The sequence below is a fragment of the Mchenga conophoros genome, linkage group LG2 (genome assembly GCF_057382185.1).
Source record: "Mchenga conophoros isolate Kocher_MC1m ecotype Shallow Benthic linkage group LG2, M_conophoros_male_GT1.1, whole genome shotgun sequence".
Taxonomy (NCBI): domain Eukaryota; kingdom Metazoa; phylum Chordata; class Actinopteri; order Cichliformes; family Cichlidae; genus Mchenga; species Mchenga conophoros.
This window is the reverse complement of record NC_140527.1, coordinates 24165233-24187105: the sequence shown is the minus strand read 5'-3', so window position 1 is coordinate 24187105 and position 21873 is coordinate 24165233. Positions and strand designations below refer to the sequence as shown.

The window sequence follows — 21873 nt, the reverse complement described above, 5'->3', positions numbered from 1 at the left end:
GCTTTGAATGTCTTTTAATTGAAACAGTTATAAATACTGTGGAGGCTAGCTTAATGAGAAATGTGATACAAACTACGGTTGATTCACATGTGAGCTCTCTGCTGTATCCCACAAATGAAGTGAAATACAGTGAAAACTGTCTAATGCTATGTTTAATGTGTAAAGTGATAGTTTTCATGCTCAAAGCTCACGACTTTTCAGTGATGGCTCATTCTTAGCTCAGCAGGCAGTTTGGGTGGGGAAAGAGTCTCCTTTTGTTACCACCAGTTGCAGTGAACTAGCTTAGCTGGCAACTGTAGTGGAAACATTAAGCAGTAGTGCTTGCAGGTGAGTGTCAGACTTATATTTGATAAAAACAAACAGAGTGGTAGTGTAACTGGGAAAATGTTGCTACAAGGGAATTTTAGCTTCATAGACTGTTTCCACAGTGCCCCCAAGTGGCCAATTAGAGAAAGCTCTTATAGGTGTAAGTAAAATACAGAAACTTACATTACAAATAAGTCTTCTTTATATTCTGAATATATATAGTAATGTTAATTTTGATTCATAAACATGGATAATAAGCAACAGATTGATGTTTCAACTGTGCAGTTTATTTTAGGATTTCTTCTGAAAATGTAAAGATCCTGCATTTCAAGTATTGTGGCAAAAAAGAAAATCACTAGAAGTACAAGTACCCTAAAAGTGTTTATGCTTGAGTAACTATGCATCTTGTAATTTACCTCCTCCACAACTACTGGCTGCCAATTATGTCTCATTTTCTCCTCTGCTCCCCCCCTTCCTTTTATTTGATTGTAAGACATTTGGTGTTAAAAATAGTTGAAAACTCAGTCACCAACAGCCACAAATCTGCACTTTCATCCCTGCCTAAATCGCACACGCACACACACACACACATACCTCATTCACATTGCCCATTAAAAAAAAAAAACAAAAACAACCCAAACAGAGCCTTTTATGGTTATGGCAATAAATTATTTTAATCATCTACAGCAAAAAGGCATCGTATGGGTAATTTGGATCAGTCTGTATAGCAATCACAACATCTTGTTTCAGTGAGAAATAAAGCTGAAAAGCTAATATGATAAAAATAATATTGATAGTCTGTGAAGGTTCTCAGTCATCCAGGTCATCGCAGTCAAAGGAGCTTGCAAAGAAAAGCGTCTGGACTTCTTTAAGTTGCTTGAAGACATTTCACCTCTCATCCGAGAAGCTTCTTCAGAAGTCCAGATGCTTTTCTTTGCAAGCTCCTTTGAATATTGATAGTCATTTCTTTGTATATGAAGAAAAACATTGTGGCTGTTAAATGTTGCCATTAATCAAAATAATAAAATAAGAGCATTCCATTTATTGTCTTACCGCCTATGGACAAACGTACATTTGTTAAAATGACTTGTGTGCAAATGAGATGGGAAACATTTCAAGCATCAGCCCTGTCTGCAGCGGGGTTCTCACAGCCTTTGGGTATCATCATACTGGGTAAGAGTCCTTGAAGTTTTGCAGATAGCATAGCTGAAGGGGAGGAGTAAGGAAAGCTTTTATGTGGTTATGAAGACAGGAAGGAGTATATTACAGAGGCAATCATTATAAAGTGCCCAAGTGAATCACGCAGGATGAGCCTGAGATCATAGTATGCTGTATGTTTGGCATCTACCATATTGTGTGTGCAAATCTGTAGCTTGTGTGTTGTTGCACAATTTTAGTAAGGAGCCTGAGATTTTGGTAATGTTTACAAGCTCTGTTAGAAACTGCTACTGTGTAACCGTGGACAGCAACTGTGTAACCGTGGACAGGTCAGTCAGTCAGTGTGGAGGGTTGCACATGAAGGTGGAGGGTTGCACATGAAGGTAGAGCACTGGGATGAAGCTTCCATGTGGGAGCGAGGACTTCATTTATAGAAGTAATTTATAGCTTTACAGACATACAAGACTTCTGGAGGGAACAGAGGGGCGTTTGTGAGGAAGTGCAAGGTTTAAGTCAGATGGGAGAAAGGGCGATGGGCTTCGAGGCACAGAAATAGGGGCAAGAGGGTAATGGGGGTCAATCAGTAGGGGAATGGCGTTATGTCAGCATGTCCCAGAGACAGCAGCAGCACAGAGCTGTCCAGCAGGCTGTCAGGCATGTGTCCGCTGTGTCATCCCTTCTCCTGTCTTCAACCACGTACACTACAGTGAAATAAAGAGTAGAGATGGAAGAAAGAGGTTGGAAAGGGTTTTAAAGAAAAAGAAAGCAATTAGTGATTTCTTTTCTAAAACAACATAAAGTCCAGTGATATAATTCTCAGTGTCAAATCTCCAGCAGGGAGTTCAAGTGTAACCAGGGGTTTATACACTTTTCCTCTAATTACAGTCATCTTAGGAGTTTAATCTTTATAGTAATACCATAGCAGCGCACAGCCATGATCACACAGCATTACACTTGACTAACATCAGCTCGCCTTCGGTGCTTTCCCTTTACTTCACGTGTGTAGCAGTGGCTTTATTTCATCCTTCACCAACATGTGGAAACTTGTCGAGGCAAATGATCATGTTAGCCATACATGAGCTTTAACAGCTGCTCCAGCCTGAATGAGCACATCTCACCTTCTTTGTGTTTCTGATTAATCATTTATGTGGAAGCAAACACTAATCCAGCTTTTAACAGCTTCAGCTGGGAGGCAAGTTACCTAGGTGACATGCCACTGACCCAATAGGCAAGGACAGATGGCTTACCACTTTTCATACTGAACTCTGATAACGATGTGGCAAAGGTTAATAAATGTTTGGCCAATATTTATTTTTAATGCCGCTAATCGACATGGCGTGCAATGAGAATCTCAGTCACAGCACACTTAGCTTTTATTGACCAGATCAGGTTTATCTTAGGCTACAAAAGCAGCAACACCTTAGTGCTCGCTTTCATAAATAGAAGGATTGGCCGTGTTTTCTTCATGCAAGGCTGTTCTCTTTGCATACTCACTTTGAATATTTATTTTTAAAACGTGCCCTTTCTTTCCCAGCTTGTGCTACACTTTATTGGCTGCTCAGTGGGGAGTTCAAGCCGCATTAACACACCTTTCATCTAAAACCCGACTTGACTTCACACATCTGAAACCTTAGCTGCCTGCTCGGGGATGCTTGAAGTTGTACCACGTTAAGGTTCCTGGTAGAAACACAGGCATTTGTCAAATTGGCAATTAGATTATCAAGTACCACGACTTAACAACACGTTATTTGTTGATGTTGTTAGGGAACAGAATGGTGGCTTTTAAAGCAGTGAAACCCCAATGCTTACATTAATAAAGTGGGACTTTTTCAAGGAAGCCAAGCATGTAAATGAAATCCTGTTTTTTTTCCCCCCCAGTCTGCCCGAGTGTGTTGTATACTTTGTTAAACAATGTTGACTTTATTGTGTTAAGCACACACTTAAGGGGGAAAAAAAAAAAAAAAAAAAAAAAAAGTAGTAACGACTACATGCTAAAGTAGTGACTTCCCGTTGATGAAGCTTAGATTCAATAAGATAAGATAAGACTTTATTGATCCCACAACGGGGAAATTTTTGCGTCACCTCAGCTCAGGTACAGATATCAGAAGGAAATACAAAAATACAAATAAGTACAATCAATGGAAAAAAAGTAAGATAATACACTATATACAATGGTAGCATACACAGTATGTGATCATGGATATGGTTGAAAATATGGAAGAACATAAACTATATAGCTATTGTACCCCACACACACACACACACACACACACACACACACACACACACACACACACACACACACACACACACACACACACACACACACACACACACACACACACACCATTATGCATGAAGTGGTGACCGTGGCTGTTCACAGTGTCCAGTGACTTATGACATTGTGATTGAGGAGTTATAGAGTCTAACTGCTATTGGGATGAATGATCTGCGAAAGCGCTCCTTCTTGCAGCGAGGGTGTAATATTCAGTCTAATCTAAAACTAGCTAAGAGAAATTACACACCTGTCCCAAACAGGAACTCGTGTTTCAGGAGCCCACTGAAATGTGTCCACTTCAGTATTTAAATATAGTTCACTTCACTTGTCACAAACATAGACATCAGTTTTTGTTTATGAAGCTTTATTTTTTGTCATATGCCTCAGGAGGATGTGACTGAGCAATACAGCTTGTTCATTCAGTAGAAATTTGTTAATCACAAGGCAGGCCAGTCCTAAAGCATACCACCAGTTTTACTCCAGCTATGACCATAAACTCATCAAGAAAATGTTAAAGGTCTAAGATCAAGTGAGCAATAAGATATTTTGCTTATCTGGCATATTTGCTAGAGCAGCGGAAAGGCCCTTCTCTTGCCATTACAAAGAATATGTGTTTAAGGTACTTATGTAACCATCTTAAAAAGGTACAGCTAACGTTAACAGATCAGCTTCCTAGTGGTACTAACAAGGGGCAACCTCCAGACCTAAAACCAATGCCAGGTGCCAAAATGTGCAGTTCCTTTAGTAGCCAGCTGACAAGGTAGCACTGCATCGTCTCACACAAATATGGTCATTCTTAGCTCCAAAATGTTTTCAAAATGCCTTTCAAAAACCAGTGTGTGAAAACAATGTAGCTACAAACAGCTTTCCTACTGTTTATGAGTTATACGAGTAGCTAATCCTTGCAGCTGAATGCAGACTTGCAAGACTCCCAGTGCATCTCCATAACATCCAGTCAACAAGTAATTCAGCACAGGACTTAAAATTGTGTAAGGACAGTGACAACTTGTAGTTCTGCTAGTACTGCTGGATTTGGACTCACAAGTGTTGTGTAGCACATTTGGGTCACAGTGCTTACCTGTGTTTTTGGGAGCTTCCCCATACATGGGCCCGGGAGGAGGTCCACCCTGCCAGCCAAACTGAGGCTGTCCAGCATACCCATAAGGAGGTTGTCCTGGTCCAGGATAAGGACCGCCAGGTCCCATTGGTCCGGGAGGGTAGTTCGGGTAAGCTGGGTTAGGTTGCTCCATGTTCACAGGGTATCCCTGCTGAGGATACCCTGGGTAGCCTTGAGGTGGTGGGCCCTGGGCTGGGTAACCAGGAGCAGTCGGGCCATTGCCTGGGTATGGAGGCGGGTTCTCCATGTTTGGCTGTAGGTCAAACGATTGCTTAAAAGGAAAAGAGAAAAAAAAAAAAAGTTAAAGGTGGTGTGATTATGGCCCTTTTCTTGACTAGAAAGCAGATACACTGAAGCAACACAGAATACCTTTTCAATTCCTCCATATTCCGGTTTCCTACTCAGAAAGTCTAAAGTAATATTTGGCAGTATTTTGCCAAAGTTCTAAAAAAAAGAGAAACTGTTTCTAGTTTGTATACATCACACACTTCACTCACTACTTCTTTAACCTGTTGACTATTCCACACTTTCGGCAAACAGCCATTATCTCCACTCAGCCCCAGAGGAAAGACAAGCACAGTACATTACTCTAATGTTTGCAGAGGATATCTTATGATTCAGTGGTCAGTCACAAAACACATCAACCATTCCAGAGGCAAGCATAATTATTTTACTGTTCACACAGAAAGATTGGCTTCACAGCGTACAGAGTGAGGCCAGTAGAACACGTGAATAAGAGAGAGGAAGAAAGAACTCTGTAACCACAAGGCCCGTACAAGTTGCATTTTCACACGTATCACATTATATCACACGTTCATGTCTTCTTTTTGTCAGTGTGCGAATCAAACGGGAAAGAAAATGATCCCAAAGCCATTATCAAAGTAAATAAACTATGTCTGAGATCAGCCATTTAAAAGTCATTTCTTTCAAGTGCATTTCCCAACCAGTGGTTTCTGAGAAGGCCAACACCGAAACACTTGCTAGCTTTCACGTAGAAGAGCCACAGAAAAAGAAAAGGCTGATAGTTGGAAAACTGTGGTGGTGCTTACATCACTGGAATCCCTTTTTCACCTTGTATATGTACACTATAAACATCCAAATGGCTTTCATTCCTTCCTGCTCATCTTTTTATCCACATCCAATCTCCCATCTGTAATTTAAAAAAAGGTGCACACACAGAGTACTTCCAAACTGGATGGTGAAAAACGTTATTACCACTAATCTACTCAGTAGGATTTAACAGTGTACTTTTCTGTACTTGTCACTTATGGAAAATCTCTTATTGGGTTCAAAGTACATAAGTCTTTTTATAAGTGTCATTGCCCAATGGCATTAATAACCATGTTTGATTGTGGCTCTTGGGTAATGTTATACCTGCAGATAAGCTATGAGGTTGGTTTCATACCACTTTCAAAGTGATGTGGGAATGTTAACATTAGCAGCCCATGTGACAATAAGCTTTATCACGGCTTTCACGCATTTCACCACCTGAATATGTTCTTCAAGCTACTAGCAGACGGCACTCCCTCTAAAGATGCCTAGGAGGGACAAAACAATTCCTGATGATTTGTTTAAGTAGTTACAGTAAGCCAGCACACTCACCAGCAAAAAAACAACAACACTGGAATAAGCTCACCTGTCCTGCTGGGACAATGAGAGGTGACGCCAAAGTGTCCCCTGTGATGAAGGTCTATTCTGTCCCTCTCTTCCTGTGTAAGATTACGTGTTGAAGGTTGAGAAAGAAGCCAAACAAATGATCGGTAACCTGACACCTATGAGGATGTCTGCATATACTGTCAAAGTTCACCTTGAAGGCCATGGGCTTTTATTATACCTACGTACATTTCTTACTAGACTTTGGTACAGGGTTAAGTTTTAATGAAAAGATTTTAATAGACGTTGATTTCTATGAAGGTTTTCTCAGTGTGTCTTTACTGTGTCCGAGAGTGATAATTTGCATGTGTTTGTTTTTCCCCTCTGATGAAAAGCAAAAATAAATGAGTGAAGTGAGATCACATGTGTTTCCACAACAGTATCATGATGACAATATCACAGACAAACAGGGCACACGGAGTACCTGGACACTGAACACTAAACCTTCCTGAATCCTTTAAATGCCACTGAAAATGCCATTGTTAAATAATGACAAGCAAGAAGTTTCCCTAACAGTTGTGTTATCCTTGTGGCTGAGTTTAACACTAACATCTGGAAAATAAACTGGGTGGTAAAGCAGAACACGTAAGCATTACTATGGAATATTTAAAATATAGCCTCACAAACCCAAAAGAAGTGCTAATAATTAGCATTAAGTAGTAAAAGAAAAAAAATCTATTTGGGCATTTTAATGTTTTTTAGTACATAGGACTTGAACTACTTAAGATATGATGCCAATTTAAAAATTCTGTTCAGAGAAAATACACATATCTACCTAAATACCAGGGCCTAAAAGGACCAGCTATAATAAATAAATAAATAAGGGGGGGGGGGGGGGGGGGGTAAAAGCCCATATTGCCCAAAATGAATGAGCTTACATTAGATTTACATCATGTTTGTACAAGCTGAGCTGTGGCAAAGCAGTTCGGTAGCCTGGCAGCCCCTGTTTACCTTGTCTTTGTCTAGAGACAAGACAAGACTCCGTGTATATTAAGACACCCCATTGGACCCAATTAAGAGCAATCAGAACCATAATTCTGTCATATAAACAGGTGCTTGGAGCAAACTGAGAAAAAAAAAAGCTCTAAAGTAAAAAAAAGACACGAAAACAAAAAGAAAAAAAGAACAGAAACTATAACCGGAACCTTTGTTGCTCAGCAACGCTGCCTTGAATTAATCTGAGTTAAGCTAAAGCTAGTCTGTTAATATTTGATCCGTTTATATTTTCAATAAGCGTTTGTTAGTATGACTAGCCCACTTATTATCAGGGTTAGTCAACAGAATTTAGTTTAGCCTATTAAGTGTTTTTTTTTTTAAAGAACTCTATAGCCTTTACATGAGGCAAACAGAAGTCGCACCTGCAGGCCACAACCCAGTCCGACCCATCTCTAATTTCACAGTGACAAGGCTCGTACACACAAATATACACAGTCCGGCCCTGGCTGGGCTTCCTACCTTTGAGTAACCACTATTCCGGTCAGCTGGAGACGGCAGCAAAGTCTGCTTAACCAGAAACGGCGTCAGTCTTCTCTTCTTGTTACTACTTCTTACCGCAATGACCGACCACTGTCCAGAAATTTGGTGCGTATCGCGTTCACTGGGTGTGACGTCATTTAAAGGGTACGATATGCGGGAGGCGTTTCGGTGGGCCACCGAAGGGCGGGATTGGCTGCTGAGCCGGCCCCCGCTCACCAGCGTCCAATCACAAGCTAGAGCGATGACCAGCCGTTCGCCAGGGGAAAAAACAATGACTTCTGGTCGTTTGAACAGATAACCGATTTAGCGGGTCTACATCACCCAGCCAGTGACGAAATTCACACGAGGAGCAAGAATAGCTCAGAGGAGTGACTAACTGGTCAATTATTCATCGATGATCTTATTTCTCTCACTCATGGGAGTTTTGCTCATAAAGCTAATGGATAATTTACATGTTACCAAAGACACATAGTCAAATATTATTTTATATATGTAAGAATGAACTTTTTTTTTATTATTTCCTGTGTTTTATCTATCATATTGCATTGCTGGTTTTGTCCCAGCAGATGTCAGGCTAGCCCCAGCCTGGAATCATAAGACCTTCTCGTGTTTATATGAGATACACAATTCGGATATTCGCCAAATGCGTGTGTTTAATTTTGTTTAAGTTGCTGAGCACACCAGGACACCGTGTCGTTGAGTTGTTAGCTGTTTATTAACATTATATGCTGTAAGATTCAGGCATTAATCTAAGACACTTTCGATCTTTCTGGGTCCCAGTAATTGCAGCACTTTGGCAGATTTCAATTGTATATCTTACAGATCCGAGAGAAGGAAAACAAACTCCACGAAAGTGGTTTGTGGAGTGGGCTGTATAGCTGCACTTGTGTTCACTATAGGCTGATTGCTATAAACCCTCTTATCTGTGACCGTATTCTCCCAGTGATTTATTGGCTTGTCAAAATGTCTTGCACGTGCAGAGAGGCCATGGCGGTTGAGTGAATTTGTTTTCTTTGAAACAACTGTACCTGTTAACTCAGGGCTCCATACTACACAGCGAGTTCAAAGAAGCTTTTTCCCCTACCTAGATTCACCTACCCTAACATTGGCTATCAGGATAAATGGCAAACAACGCTGGTTATCAACTCCCTAAATTAACCCAGGATTTCCCCTGTGCTATCACATGAAAGGGGTGACGTCAGCATCTGACCAATCACGAAGGGAGGTTTCAAGACTCATGTGACTTTTCCACAGAAAATGATCCCTGTGAGTGTCACCTACTCCAGAGACGTTATCAAATGGTGATGAAAATCTCAAAACAACATAAAATGCCAGTAAAATGCAAGACTGTTAAAGGGCTTCCTTTGACAACTGACACAGTTTGGCTTCATTTTGTGATTTTAGTAAGGTACAGCTTAACATATTATGTATTGTCCCAATAGAGAATCTACATCACACTTACAACGTGCTTTAAAAGAAAAGAATTAGTGAAAACGTGTTGCTTACAAATGATTTTAAACCCAAACTCTGAACATAACCTTCTCCTGACAGTTTGAGTGTTTATTCTCTAAGCTGCAGAACAATAAAATTGAAAAAAATATGTAAGTATTAATTATTTATTTATATGTAAGTGTTAATTAATAATGCTCATCAGGGAATCAAAGACATTACATGGTATTTAAAAACAACAACAAAAAAAAAACTTTAGACCTTTTTTACTGTTCACATGCAGGTGCCCGAGGGATCTCCCGGTACGGTGACACTCTTTTCTGGAGAACTGATTCTTGATTTGATTCTTGAGTTGATTCTTAATCTACCAATTTACCCCAACAAGAAGTGAATACTTCATAGTAAAGAAAACCCAGGTTTAACCCAGAAGTTACCTGGATAAGCCAGCCAAGTCTGGCTGCTTAGCATAGACCACAGTTCTTTCTGAAGCTTTCCCCGAGTGGTTCTTGGCTCTTGGACAACTCTTTTGATGAGGTTCTGACTCTTCTATCAGAAATCTTGTGAGGAACGTTTGATTGTGGCTGGTTTATCGTGAAATGATGTTCTTTCCACTTCCCTAATTCACTGTAACATCCTGAAGGTCAGAAATATGCCCGTAACTGATCCCATCAGTATCTTCTGCAACAGTAAGGCTCCTACTGTCTTGCAACAATAAGGTTTACCCGTCATAAGCTGCATTTGCTGTGACACCTTGGTAATGAGAAACCTTTCTTATAGGCCATGAGTTAGGACTGAACCAGCTAGTACTAATTTCCACTGATAGGGGGCAGGATTGCATTCATAATAGAGAGAGATCTCAGCTGGCTTCTAGGCAAAGCAAGGCAATTTTATTTGTATAGCACACTTTAAGCACAAGGCAATTCAAGGTGCAATTCAAAATTAAAAACAAGCAAGTAGAAAGCCATAATAAGATCAGTTACTCATAAGCAAGTCTAAATAAGTAAGGAGTTCAGTGTCTCTGCAGCTTTGCATTCTCCTGATAGTGCGCTCCAGATGTGAGGAGCATAGAAACGAAAAGCTGCTTCTACATGTTTAGTTCTGGTTCTAGGGACAGTCACTAAACTAGAGCTGGAGGACCTAACTGATCTAGATGATTTGTACCATGATAGCAGATCTCTAATGTACTCTGGTGCTAGCCCATTCAATGATTTATAAACTAATAAAAGCACTTTAAAGTCTATTCTCTGAGCTAGAGGGAGCCAGTGTAATGACTTTAGAACTGGGGTAATGTGCTCTATTTTCTTGATTCTAGTGAGAACACAAGCAACAGCGTTCTGGATCAGCTGCAGTTGTCTGATTGATTTTTTAGGTAAACCTGTGAAGATACTGTTACAGTAATCAAGGTGGCTAGAGATAAATTCATGGATGAGTTTTTCTAGGTCTCCTTGTGTCATCAGTCCTTTAATCCTAGAAATGTTCCTCATATGATAGAAGGCTGACCTTGTTATTACTTTTATGTGGCCCTGGAGGTTCAGGTCTGAGTCCATTATTACACCTAAATTTCTGGCCTGGTCAGTAGTTTCTAGTTGGACCAGTTTAAGCTGATTACTGATATTTAGTCGATCTTTTCTGGGTCCAAAGATAAGTACTTCAGTTTTGGTTTTGTTCAGTTGAAGGAAATTATGAGACATCCAGTTGTTAATTTGCTCAATGCATTTATTAATTGTTTGGATAGGTTCAACATCACCTGGTGACATTAAGATATAAAGTTGGCTAAGGCTTTCAATGCCTTTTCACACCTCCCTTTCTTCATATGTCCTTGTGTCATTCCACGCCACTACACATGGATTAATTTAAGGACTCATTTGTCTTGGTTTCTTTGTATGCACAGATTATTTGGGATGTTACCAACATCTGGTAATGATTTCATGTCAATAGCTCCATTAGAAGTATAAGTTTGTTTTCCCAGCTGTAAGTACTCATTATGAAACCAAAAAAGGATCTGTAATTCTTACATCAATATATATTGCTGGATAATATTTACAAATTCATTAACATACATCATGTTTTCTAAGACAATAACACCCTTATATCTATCTTATTACACTGTAAAGTAACTGTAATACAAACCAACCTGGGCATATCTCACATATAAGGGGTTTTTTTTTTAAATCACTGGTAGATGTTAAACCAAAATATAATTCTTCACTATTATATATCGGAATCAGTATGTGTGCACATACAAGGAACTGGGCTCTGTTTTTTTCCCTTTGCATTCAGTGTAAACAGAATGAACAGCCAGTATAGTAACAACATGTATGGCATATCCATACTGTATGTGCAATGGTGAGGAGTGCAAAGATGTTTGAATAAATTATGAAATAAAGAAGGGATGGATAACTGGTTACTATATATACAGTATATACATGCTTGTTTCAGCAGCAGGTATGGTGGATGTTTGACAATACATGATATTCTGTTTAATGAATGAGTAGCATACCAGAAATTGGACAGCGTGACCTCTGCTATTGACAGTTGAATTTAAAAGGCAATGATTTCTGTTCTGCAAAGAATTCCATGTAGCAACATGTGATGAGGCTTGCACATTGAGTATGTGTAACAGGACACCTGTATCAACAAACAGAGCTGTAAACCAGTGGTGCCACTGGGTATCGAAACCCTGATCTCTGACATATGCACACTAAGCACAGTATGTTTACAGCGGAAGCGTAAAGTCATGCACAGAAAGTCTGTTGATGAAAGTTACCGGTGACACATTAGGCAACAGCAGCGATTGTGCAACAAACAGTGAAGAAATCGTCAGCGTTACTGAGCCAAATGCAAGACGGTGTAGCCTGCATTGTAAACATCACAGACCAGTTCTGAATACATGAAAAACAATTCAAAAATACTTTTCAAAGATCACTTCTAGGGAATATAGTAAAAATAAATAAATTACAATGAAATGTTTTCAAGCATCATATGAGCCTCATGTAATCCAAGAAACATCTGACAGTGTCTCATATTAAATTTCAGTGTAACAGCGATCGAGGAATCAGCGTTTACAGTGTACTCTTTTACTCATGTGCTCAACAGGAATCCTGGTAAACAGCTGGCTGGCTTTCCTGTGGTGTAAGTAATGTGAAATGGAGTTTGTGTGCGTGTATGTGTCAAACATGCGGCCTGCATCAGCCCACTCCCACCCCTCCAGGCCCCTTCCTGTCAGGATATATGTCACCTAGTAGGCTGTGTGTTTGCGTGTCTGTTTACATCGTCACCCGGGCGATTCATCCTGAACTTGTACTGCTCGGCTTTAACAGGAGCACAGGAGCAGCTGATAAAAATAGATCCTCATCGGCCATGCCAGCTTTACCCGACCCTCTTACAGGGAAACTGGGAGGAGCGAAGACGCAAAGAAGGGATCTTAACTCTTTGGAAAAGGGCACTGGAGCAAGTTTACCAGGGTTCATTTGAACTTGGATGGCAAGGGTGGTCATCTGTGGTGTTGTTTTCAACAGCACAGACATATTTTTTCCAAAATAACATTTCACAAATGTGCAGCAGACCAGAGACTGGTAGTCCACTCATCAACAACACAAAACATTTCAGGATCAGCTGCTTGCTGGACACAGTGTAATGTATGCAATGCAGTGAAAATGCATTGTATAAAAGCATCATAATGGCCTACTACACTCCTGAAATGTGTGCTATTATATCTTGTCATATTGAGATGTCGGAGGTATCGATAGGCTGTCATATGCCCTGCAATAGAGTTCCTTAAGTAAATCTCGCTCACTCTGAGACTTATTATTGCTGCAACAAACCTTTCTTATCATTTCTCTGAAGTCGACCCATCATCCTTTCCCTTGGTTTATCTCATATATATACTGTCGCAATAATGGATACACAGATACTGGATGCAAAATAGCTTGTTTCAGATAGTTTAAAAACTGAGAGCCTGCACTGAAGTCCACAGTAAGATAAACAGGGATTATTTTGAACTGTGAGTCATGTAAAGCCACTCTAGAGGAGTCCAAGAATTTAAAAAAACAGAGCTGGCAATGAGCATGCAAAGTCCATTTACGTACTTTATTAAAAATAAAGAAATAAATCAAAATATGTTTGAAAACCTTGGCTAACATTTGTAGCTTACTTTAGCCTGGATTCAGCTGTAAAATCAGCTCAATGCAGCCAGAATTCAGCCAAATATCGTTGATAGATGGTGACCTCGATGGTCTAGTCTAGTCTAGAATTATTACAGAAGCAAAATGTTAACCTGCTGTCTGAGCATTGTATTTGCTGTAAGGTGAGCTAATACAAGCTAACAGAGCACATTTAATTTGCTTGTTCTTAAAGGAACTACAGTTACTACACTGCTTGCTTTAATTAATTAGAGGTGGTTGGTAATAATATCTGCAAAACCATGTCTTCAACATCTGAACAGAATGATGTCACAAAATTAAACATGAACAATGTGGGGCAGGGGCTGCTTGTCCGTTTTTGCTTGAATACTCCACTCAGAATAGACTGTCATTATTATTAGCTAAAATACTCAGTAAATCCACAATTACATATTTGAAATGACTATCTGGTCAAATACCAGCAGGTGTCATACCCCCGCCCCCATACTGCGGTATAGTTTTACTGTCTGGCCTCTGAGGTGCAGCTGCTTTCATTCCTTAAGACCAGACCTACTTCCACAGTCAGTTTCCCTGATCTATAGACTGCCAGTGTCTGGAATAAGCCAGCATGCCTAGCACTGACCTTGCTGAGTGGCCACGGCCGGAGACACAGTGTACATGACTCTGGGCAGCCTTGTGCTTCAAAGCCACTCCTGATAAATATTAGAAAAAAAAAAAAGAAAAAAAACCTCTTAGATTTTTCAGTGTTTTTTTGCTATGTCTGAAAATTCAAGATTGCATTTCCCATCAACATAAACGGTGCATAATACCAGGATAAAGACTAAAGCTGTGGTTCTCATACTTTCTCTAACTTTCCCACACATGCACTGATAAATGCATCTTGGACAATGATACTTCAGCATGCAGACTAGAATAGCTGGGGATTATCCACAAAACTTTGACTGGAAGGACTTTTTTTTTTTTTTTTTTTTTTTTATTTCCCACCTTCTCCTAGAAAAATCATATTCAGTCTGGCCCTGTTCCTGACATTCAGAGAACCACAAGCCTAAAAATAACCATTTTACTTCACACAGATCAGCAAAATTGAGCTTCTATGCACATGTGGATTTCCCTTTTTAAGAATACAAGAGTATCAGTACACAAGTAATGCAACATACTAACTGCCTAATATACATTTTTGCATGGCAACATGCTTTTCTGTTACAAGGTGTAACAGGGTCATCGTCTTAGCTACACTGGCTATAGTGGATTTCTATGAAATAAGGCAGCACAATCATTTACTAAACGTGAAGCCCAGGCTTACAGGCTCCATTTGAGTCCATTTGAGCACAGAGAAAACCTGACATAAAGCACAGACGTGTACTTTACCCAAAGTACATGTTATCAAACTTTGAGCTATCCTTTGGGGTCATAAAAATACATTAACACTTGAAACCCTTGTAGACCATTTCTCTTTAGAGAAATATATACTTTATTGGAAATGGTAAAAGTTTAAGTTACAAGGCCTTTATGTTAGTGTGCAGCTTAAAAGCTAAAACATGGACAAAAAGAAAGCGAAGAAACAATTTGACAGTTTTCACAGCCTTTATTTGAATTTCTTCACATTCCATCACTTCCTCTATACAAAACAAAGTAGGACCTGAATTTCAGAAGGCACCCCCGCAATGTTAGGTGACACCTGTCTACCAAACAAAGAAAGTCAACCTTCCTTTTTAGGGCGGGTGGGGGAAATGATAAATGATGCATGCATTGAAAGTACCAACTTCATATGTCTCGGTACGATCATCTTATAGTCCCTCGATTTAAAAAAAAAAAAAAAAAAAAAAAAAAAAAAGCAACATAGTACAAGTTTCTTATTTACAAAGATTTTAAAAAGTGAAATCAAAATGGATTTTTTTTTTAAATCCTGCTACAGTTCTGAAGTGAATCAGCAACCAAACAACCCATTTAGTACAATAAACACTTTTGTAGGGTTAAAAGCACCCTACTTTTATGCTTTCATTCTTTAATTCCAGACAAAAGCTTTTACTCGTTTTAAAAAAAAAAAAAAAAAAAAAAAGTGAAAAAGCTTCATTTGTAATGCGTTACGGTCAGTGATGACCTTGGAGGCATTTAAACATCTCCACAGGAGGTAATACTGCAGCTCAGATGTCCATCTCAAACTGGTTGTCATCTGTTGGGGGGGAAAAAAAAAAAAAAAGAAGCACAAAACAAAACAGTTGAGATTAAAAACAGTGAGGTTTGATAATCTGCCATCACCTTATTTGTGCGGTTGCAGCCACACCTTAACCGACAATGGCGACGAGAACAAACTAGCTCTTATCACTGCAAAGGAAACCATCAAGGGGGCAAAAAACACACGGACACACCAAGGACATAGAACATAAAAACAAGACCCACGGCACGTCTTGGGTGTTTTTACCCACACAAAGAAGGAGACAAGTAGGCAGGGGTCACGTGTAATCCTCATGGTCTTCAGTTTGACAGGAGGAATGGAGGAGGGCAGATTGATAGCTGCATGTACTTCAGTCAATAACAAATGACTAAACTGTGAACCCAACCTTTGGTCACATGGCCACAATAAGCCCCACTAGAGGATTTGTTGCCAAAATAAGGAACTTTATCTCTAGCAAGTCACAATATTCTAATTGGAAATCAATAATAATAATAATAATAATAATAATAAGTCAAGTTGTTTACCAAAAGACATTAAACTTTAAATAAAAAAAAAATAAAAAAAAGTGGAAATATGATGCTTTTCCTCAGCCTGTGACATTATGATCTGAATCTTTGGCTGTGTTTGTACAAGTAATCGCAGTGAGTCACAAGCTCAGGCTTAACACTCGTCTAAATGCTCATTCCTTGAGTTGTTTTATTCTCCTTGCCCAGAAAACAATATCCTGAACATATGATCATCTCACACAACTTTCTGACTTCTATCCATGAGGGGCCGCCAATCAAAAGACAGCTAAAATGGTTCTAAAGAGAGGAACAACATCTATGCAGTTTAAGATAACCAGATTTTGAACTGTTAATCGTGCAAAGTCACTTTGTCAGACATGATTGTTTACCAATAAACTGCTGGCCTCTTTTTAATAAAAAGGTAAACAGCTAACAAACAGTTCAGCTGCAGAGTTGAGGACTGCAAGAACAGCAGGCTGTATGCATATGATGGTTAAGGCTGGACACGCTGGCTTAATCAGCATTTCGACTTAATCATAAAACAGTCAGTGGAGCCTTCTTTGCATCAGTTAGAAAAATCTGAGAGGGGAGGATGATTTAATGTCAATTGCGACACACACACACACACACACACACACACACACCCCCCCCCCCCCCCCCCAGGGGTTAGGAAAAAGACAGGAATCAAAAACTGTTTTACTTAAGAACAGGTTCCATTTCATGGGCTCATATGCCTTGAAGCTTATTAATCCCTTTTATCAGTGTTGGCATGCCCCCCACCACCCTAACCCAACAGCTGCACATTGCAAAACAAATTATTGAACTATTTGTTTTGGGCACCTCAGTCACATGCAAAGCTTTTTTCCCCTCCCAGTATTTATCCTGAGTGTTCAGATTGATAAAATTGTGTTGGCTGACATCACTCTCACAAATAAAGGGAACAATAAGGATTCTGAACTTTCAGGAGACTCAATATATATATATCAAGTAAAATTCCACATTACAAGTTGTGGTGACACAAATGAATCTTATATGTACAAGACATTTACCTGCAATGTCTTTCTCTTCCTCTTCTTCCTCCTCTTTGAGATCCTGCAACTTCCCCGTGGAGTGTGTGGCTGGTACAGTTACCCCTGGGATTTGGGGAAGACAGCATGGGGGGGTCCGAGCAAGAGGAGAGTTTCGACAATCCAAGAGGAACTTTCTGTCATAGATGATGCGGGTGCCTATTTTGTTTTAGGAGGGGGTGGGGGTTAAAATCGAAACAAAGAGTCAAACAACAGAACAAAGGCTGGACTTCTGCAAGCTCAAACTGCAGCCTAGTTATTACTCAAGCCCCTTTGCAGTGATCTAAGGTGCACATCTGGAGATTTGGACAATATTATTCTGTATTGGAAGAGATTTAAGTGGGGAAAGGGTTGTGTGCACACAATGTTTAGAGCCGTCACAGTAATTCTAGGAATTCCAAGAAATCAAACCACAAAACATTCTCACTTTGAAGCAAGATGCTTTCAGATTAAAGCCACATGTTTCATATTTTGATTCAGCAGAAAGCTGTTACATATACAGCAGTCATTAAATGCTTATGAATTAACCTAAAAGTACTTATTTTTCTTTTCAAAATGGAGTTTGTACCGTCTACAAGGAAAAACACGTTGAAAAACAGTTATGGCAATTCATCCTAGACAAAGGGAAGCAAAGCAGAGGGAAATGGGGCAGGGGAAGGGGGCTGGAATGCAACCTATAGTGAAAGCAGCGACTGCGCCATGCAGCTACATGTGACAAAGGGTTAGGGTTAGCAACACAAGCATCGACCTGATAGGGTGTGCAAAATTTAATGTGTCACTATACAAAGTTTAACTCAAGTCAAAACTCAGTAGCGACATCCTGTCACGTGTCCTTTGGCATCCATTTTTAGGCCTTTTTCTTGAAATGTTTACATTCCCCCATGCATTACACATTTCATCCCCTCCCCCTTCAAAATGTACAGAATGTTCTCTACTGTTCCTCAAATGCAGAACAGAGAGAAGCAGGGATAGGACGGCCTCCCGCTCCTCCACCACTGCGAAGGCCAATCACTCTGCATTTCTGGCAGCCGGACACATACACCCTAAAAGTCACGAGTTAAGACTGGGCGTGTTGTGTTTGAGACAACAATCAGTAAGTTTGACGCTGCAACAAGTCACCGATCAGACCACCGTGTTTTCGTTTGTCACAGGGGGCAGTGTTGTTATAAGCCTTACCGATACAAGTTTAACTACAGAACTTAAACAATATGTATGTAGTTATACATGTATAAAAAAGAAAAGAAAACACAATTTAGGAAAAAACAAAACACCGACGTTAGAGTATTAACCAACTCGATGCAGGTAAAGCACACTCGTGAACATACGGGGCTGTGGCCTGCTGTGAGCATGCTCTCAATCTACAAACGAGGCAGGGGCCCCATCTTTGCCCGCTTTTTGGTCTCGAGCAAGTGCGAGGGCTGTTTTTATTGACGTTAGGGGAAACTAATATTACATCAGACACTTATGTTGTCGCGTGCAGCCTCTCGCGAGAGATGACGCGTGACCGTTTGGACGTAGGCACAAACCATTAGTTTCCAGCAAAAGTCGAACTTTGAGGGTTTTCCCCTTTTTCTTTCCTGTTGAGTTCTGAAAACATAAATTGATAACACAAAAACACAACACAGTGCAGTTTTTCTTACCTCCAGGCGTGGTGGAGAACAGGGTACCCCCGGGTGTTTGGCTGTAACAGTCTGGTAGCTGGGACCAGTCCTTCAGGGTAAGCACCCTGGTGGGGATAGGACGGCTTTTAACTTGATTTGCGTCGACCGACATGCTAATTTTGGCCTAACTACTGCTTCAAAAAGTGCTAGCGACTTTCTTTGTTTCTTTAGCCCCGAAACTCGTAAATACAAGTTTCCCCACAGCTTTCCTCACGGACAAAACTACGTAAGATACCGTAAAGTTTTACAAGTTTCACTTGCAAACTAAGAGTTAAAGCAAGCTCAAAGTTTTAAGGTCTGTCACGACAACCAGCTTCCAAACGCTGCTACACTCTGCATTCGTGGTACCCAAGTCTGCAGCAGCCAGCCGTCATGTTTTTGTGCAGTAGCTACCAGGCACGTGGGACAGCGTGTATTGGGTACGAATGTTTATCTCCAAACGACAGTCCGCGAGGGCGGTGACAATGAGTAAAAAGAGCGTTGTATTCTACTCTCTATCACTGTCAGTTTACCCCGTGGGGGAAATAGTGGGAATTGTATTATTACCAATGAATAACATTAGTTTCTCTTTGTAAACGAATGGTATTAAAATAGCCGTATACTGGATAGAAATAACACGAGTTCCCGCGAGAATACCTAGACAGGGGTCATCTGGTTCACAAACCACGCATCCACCTCGTGGTTGTCAATCACTTGGCAACACTGCCCCCTACATGTGTGTCAGTGTGTTAGTACCATGCCTTCATGTTTAGAGGAGAAGCACCGTGTGCACGTCTCTCACGTGGCAGCTCCAGATCTCTGATCAATAACAGCAGCACCGTCTATACGGGTTACAGTCATCTCTGTTTTATTATAAGTTTTCTTTAATCAGGAAATGCATTATTACTCTCCAACATTTCATTTATCCAAACATTTCCTATATATAGGTTTATATGGAGATATATTTACCCGTTTCAGTGTTTTGGAACAAAGTGTGCACGTCTCGCACGAATCAGCAGAGCTCTGATCAATTCCAGCAGTAAGTATCAATAAGGGTTACGCGATTTACTTTTTCTGTAATCGGGAGATACATTAGATGCATATAGTTATACATTTGTCTATTTACTCACTTGTGTTGCTTGCGTTTTATTTTATTACATTTATGAATAATAAAGATTCTCTTGGAGTGGATTAAATCAGCAAATAGAGAAGCAAAACAGATTTCCCATTGGTCTGGAAATTTCTAGCCTTTGGTCAGTTAGTCTTGTTATTATAAACATAAACAGATACATAAATAAACATGTATTTCCAATAGAATATGTACACAAAAGAGATAATTAAAGTTGGCATTAAATCGGTTTAATCAGGACTCCTTTAAAGTGACATATTTGTTTGTAGTTTTATTTGACAGATTGACCTGCCTTTTGGTTTTATTTTATTTGTTTTAAAAAAAATTCTCCTACTTTTCAGCCACTTGAGGGCGACATTGACGTTAACACAAGGAACACTTTAAAAAAAATTAAAAATCTTTCTCATAATAACCGCCTGTTTCCTGGGATCTCCTCTGTGCTCTTGAGTCTGTGCTGGGAGACACAGCAAACCTTCTGGCAATGGTATTTATTGATGTGCCGCACTGGAGGAGTTGGACTATCTGTGCGACCTTTGTAGGGTCCAGGTTTGGTTTGTCTCATTGTTGCTGCTCTTAATTTCATTAACACCAAAGCAGCTGAACCTCATTAACCCCATCTGCTACTTCACTGACCACTTGAGGGCGACATTGACATGAACAATTTGTTCATATTAAATGTGTGTGGAACTTTTCAATGACTGGTCTGGGTGTTTTAACTAGTGATGGGCAGATGAAGCTTCATGAAGCACTGAAGCTTTTCATCCAATTGGTTCACCCCAGCGCAAAGCGTCTTGAAGCTTCATTTGCTCTAGTAGGACATCTACTGGACGTAAAAATATTAGTTAGCATGAATTTGAAGAGAGTGGCATTTTGCACATAGCCTGTAAATGTCAACAACAAAAGGAGTGTGTAAAACATGTATATTGTAGTGATGGCAGTATACTGTGTATATTTATACTGGCAGTATGGAAAATGATTATTTGGAAATGCTTAAAATGGAAATGATCATTTACTGTGAGGTGAGGTGTGGTTGGAGTATGGACAGTGGTTGTGCTTTTGTAACGTTGAGGTATGGACAGCTACAGACTGAGGCCTCAGTCCTGCCTGTTCACATTTTATTCAGTAAAAACTAAAATTTCACTGCTTTTATGGCCTTTTTAGTGGGGAGAACATAGCTAGGATTTAATGATTTAACAAATCTTTTAAATCCTTTGTCCTCCACAATGCTAAATGGCTGGGAGTCCTCAATCACCATGCTAACCAGGTCTTCATCTATTTGAGATTGTCTTTATTGTCTTTCCTCAGGAGAACAAAGCACAAATATAAATATCACACACGTAACTTATAACAGTTGTATAATATTGTTATATCATTTAGTAACATTACTGCATGCTATATTATCATTGCATTTGATGGCTCATCTGGTCTTGCCCCACAATCGGTGTTCCCCTTATTCTCATGCAAAGCTCTGTAGTGCCTAAGCATGGATGAGGTGTTGTTGTTATATCCCAGCTCCCTGGCACATAGCAAACACTTCACCTTGTACAAAAGGCAAGACAGCTTAACATAAATTGTATTGCACCATCAGTATCATGACAATACATCTTCTGTAGAAATTTACCTTGTTGGGAGGAATTAGATCAAAATGTTCCCACACAGGGGAGGACATCCTCCTCTTCTTAGCTGGCGCTATTCTCTCCTGACTTTCTCTCCTCACTCTCATAAACCTCCAAACTGTCTCCAAACTCTCACTAACCGCAACTCTCCATCAAACAC

The 21873-nt window shown here is 39.9% G+C and overlaps 2 protein-coding genes across 3 annotated transcripts; both read right to left on the bottom strand.

Moving 5' to 3' along the window:
* Window positions 1–953: 953 nt before the first annotated feature.
* On the bottom strand, window positions 954–8143 carry LOC146581998 (cysteine-rich transmembrane module-containing protein 1-like). 2 transcript variants are annotated; one of them, XM_085289492.1, is made up of 4 exons: window positions 7968–8143; window positions 6496–6568; window positions 4821–5130; window positions 954–2165 (listed from the first exon to the last, which is right to left on the bottom strand). In XM_085289492.1, exons 3-4 carry the CDS (start codon window positions 5104–5106, stop codon window positions 2062–2064), a joined length of 390 nt encoding a protein of 129 aa, XP_085145618.1. In that variant the 5' UTR covers window positions 5107–5130; window positions 6496–6568; window positions 7968–8143; the 3' UTR covers window positions 954–2061. The 2 variants fall into 2 exon arrangements, with proteins under 2 accessions (XP_085145618.1, XP_085145610.1); XM_085289484.1 differs by lacking the exon at window positions 6496–6568 and having other exon boundaries at window positions 7968–8132.
* Window positions 8144–15144: 7001 nt separating this feature from the next.
* On the bottom strand, window positions 15145–19374 carry eif4ebp3l (eukaryotic translation initiation factor 4E binding protein 3, like). Its single transcript, XM_085289472.1, has 3 exons — window positions 18969–19374; window positions 17311–17487; window positions 15145–15752 (listed from the first exon to the last, which is right to left on the bottom strand). Exons 1-3 carry the CDS (start codon window positions 19099–19101, stop codon window positions 15724–15726), a joined length of 339 nt encoding a protein of 112 aa, XP_085145598.1. The 5' UTR covers window positions 19102–19374; the 3' UTR covers window positions 15145–15723.
* Between the last annotated feature and the right edge of the window lie 2499 nt (window positions 19375–21873).

What these genes read in the sequence shown, in the direction of transcription:
- eif4ebp3l (XM_085289472.1), bottom strand. Translation starts at nt 19,101, where the DNA reads ATGTCGGTCGACGCAAATCAAGTTAAAAGCCGTCCTATCCCCACCAGG. An exon ending in GTTCTCCACCACGCCTGGAG is followed by an intron (nt 17,488 to 18,968) that starts GTAAGAAAAACT and finishes AAAACAAAATAG; the next exon opens with GCACCCGCATCATCTATGAC. An exon ending in GGAAGAGAAAGACATTGCAG is followed by an intron (nt 15,753 to 17,310) that starts GTAAATGTCTTG and finishes CCCCCCCAACAG; the next exon opens with ATGACAACCAGTTTGAGATG.
- LOC146581998 (XM_085289492.1), bottom strand. Translation starts at nt 5,106, where the DNA reads ATGGAGAACCCGCCTCCATACCCAGGCAATGGCCCGACTGCTCCTGGT. An exon ending in GGAAGCTCCCAAAAACACAG is followed by an intron (nt 2,166 to 4,820) that starts GTAAGCACTGTG and finishes ATTTCACTGTAG; the next exon opens with TGTACGTGGTTGAAGACAGG.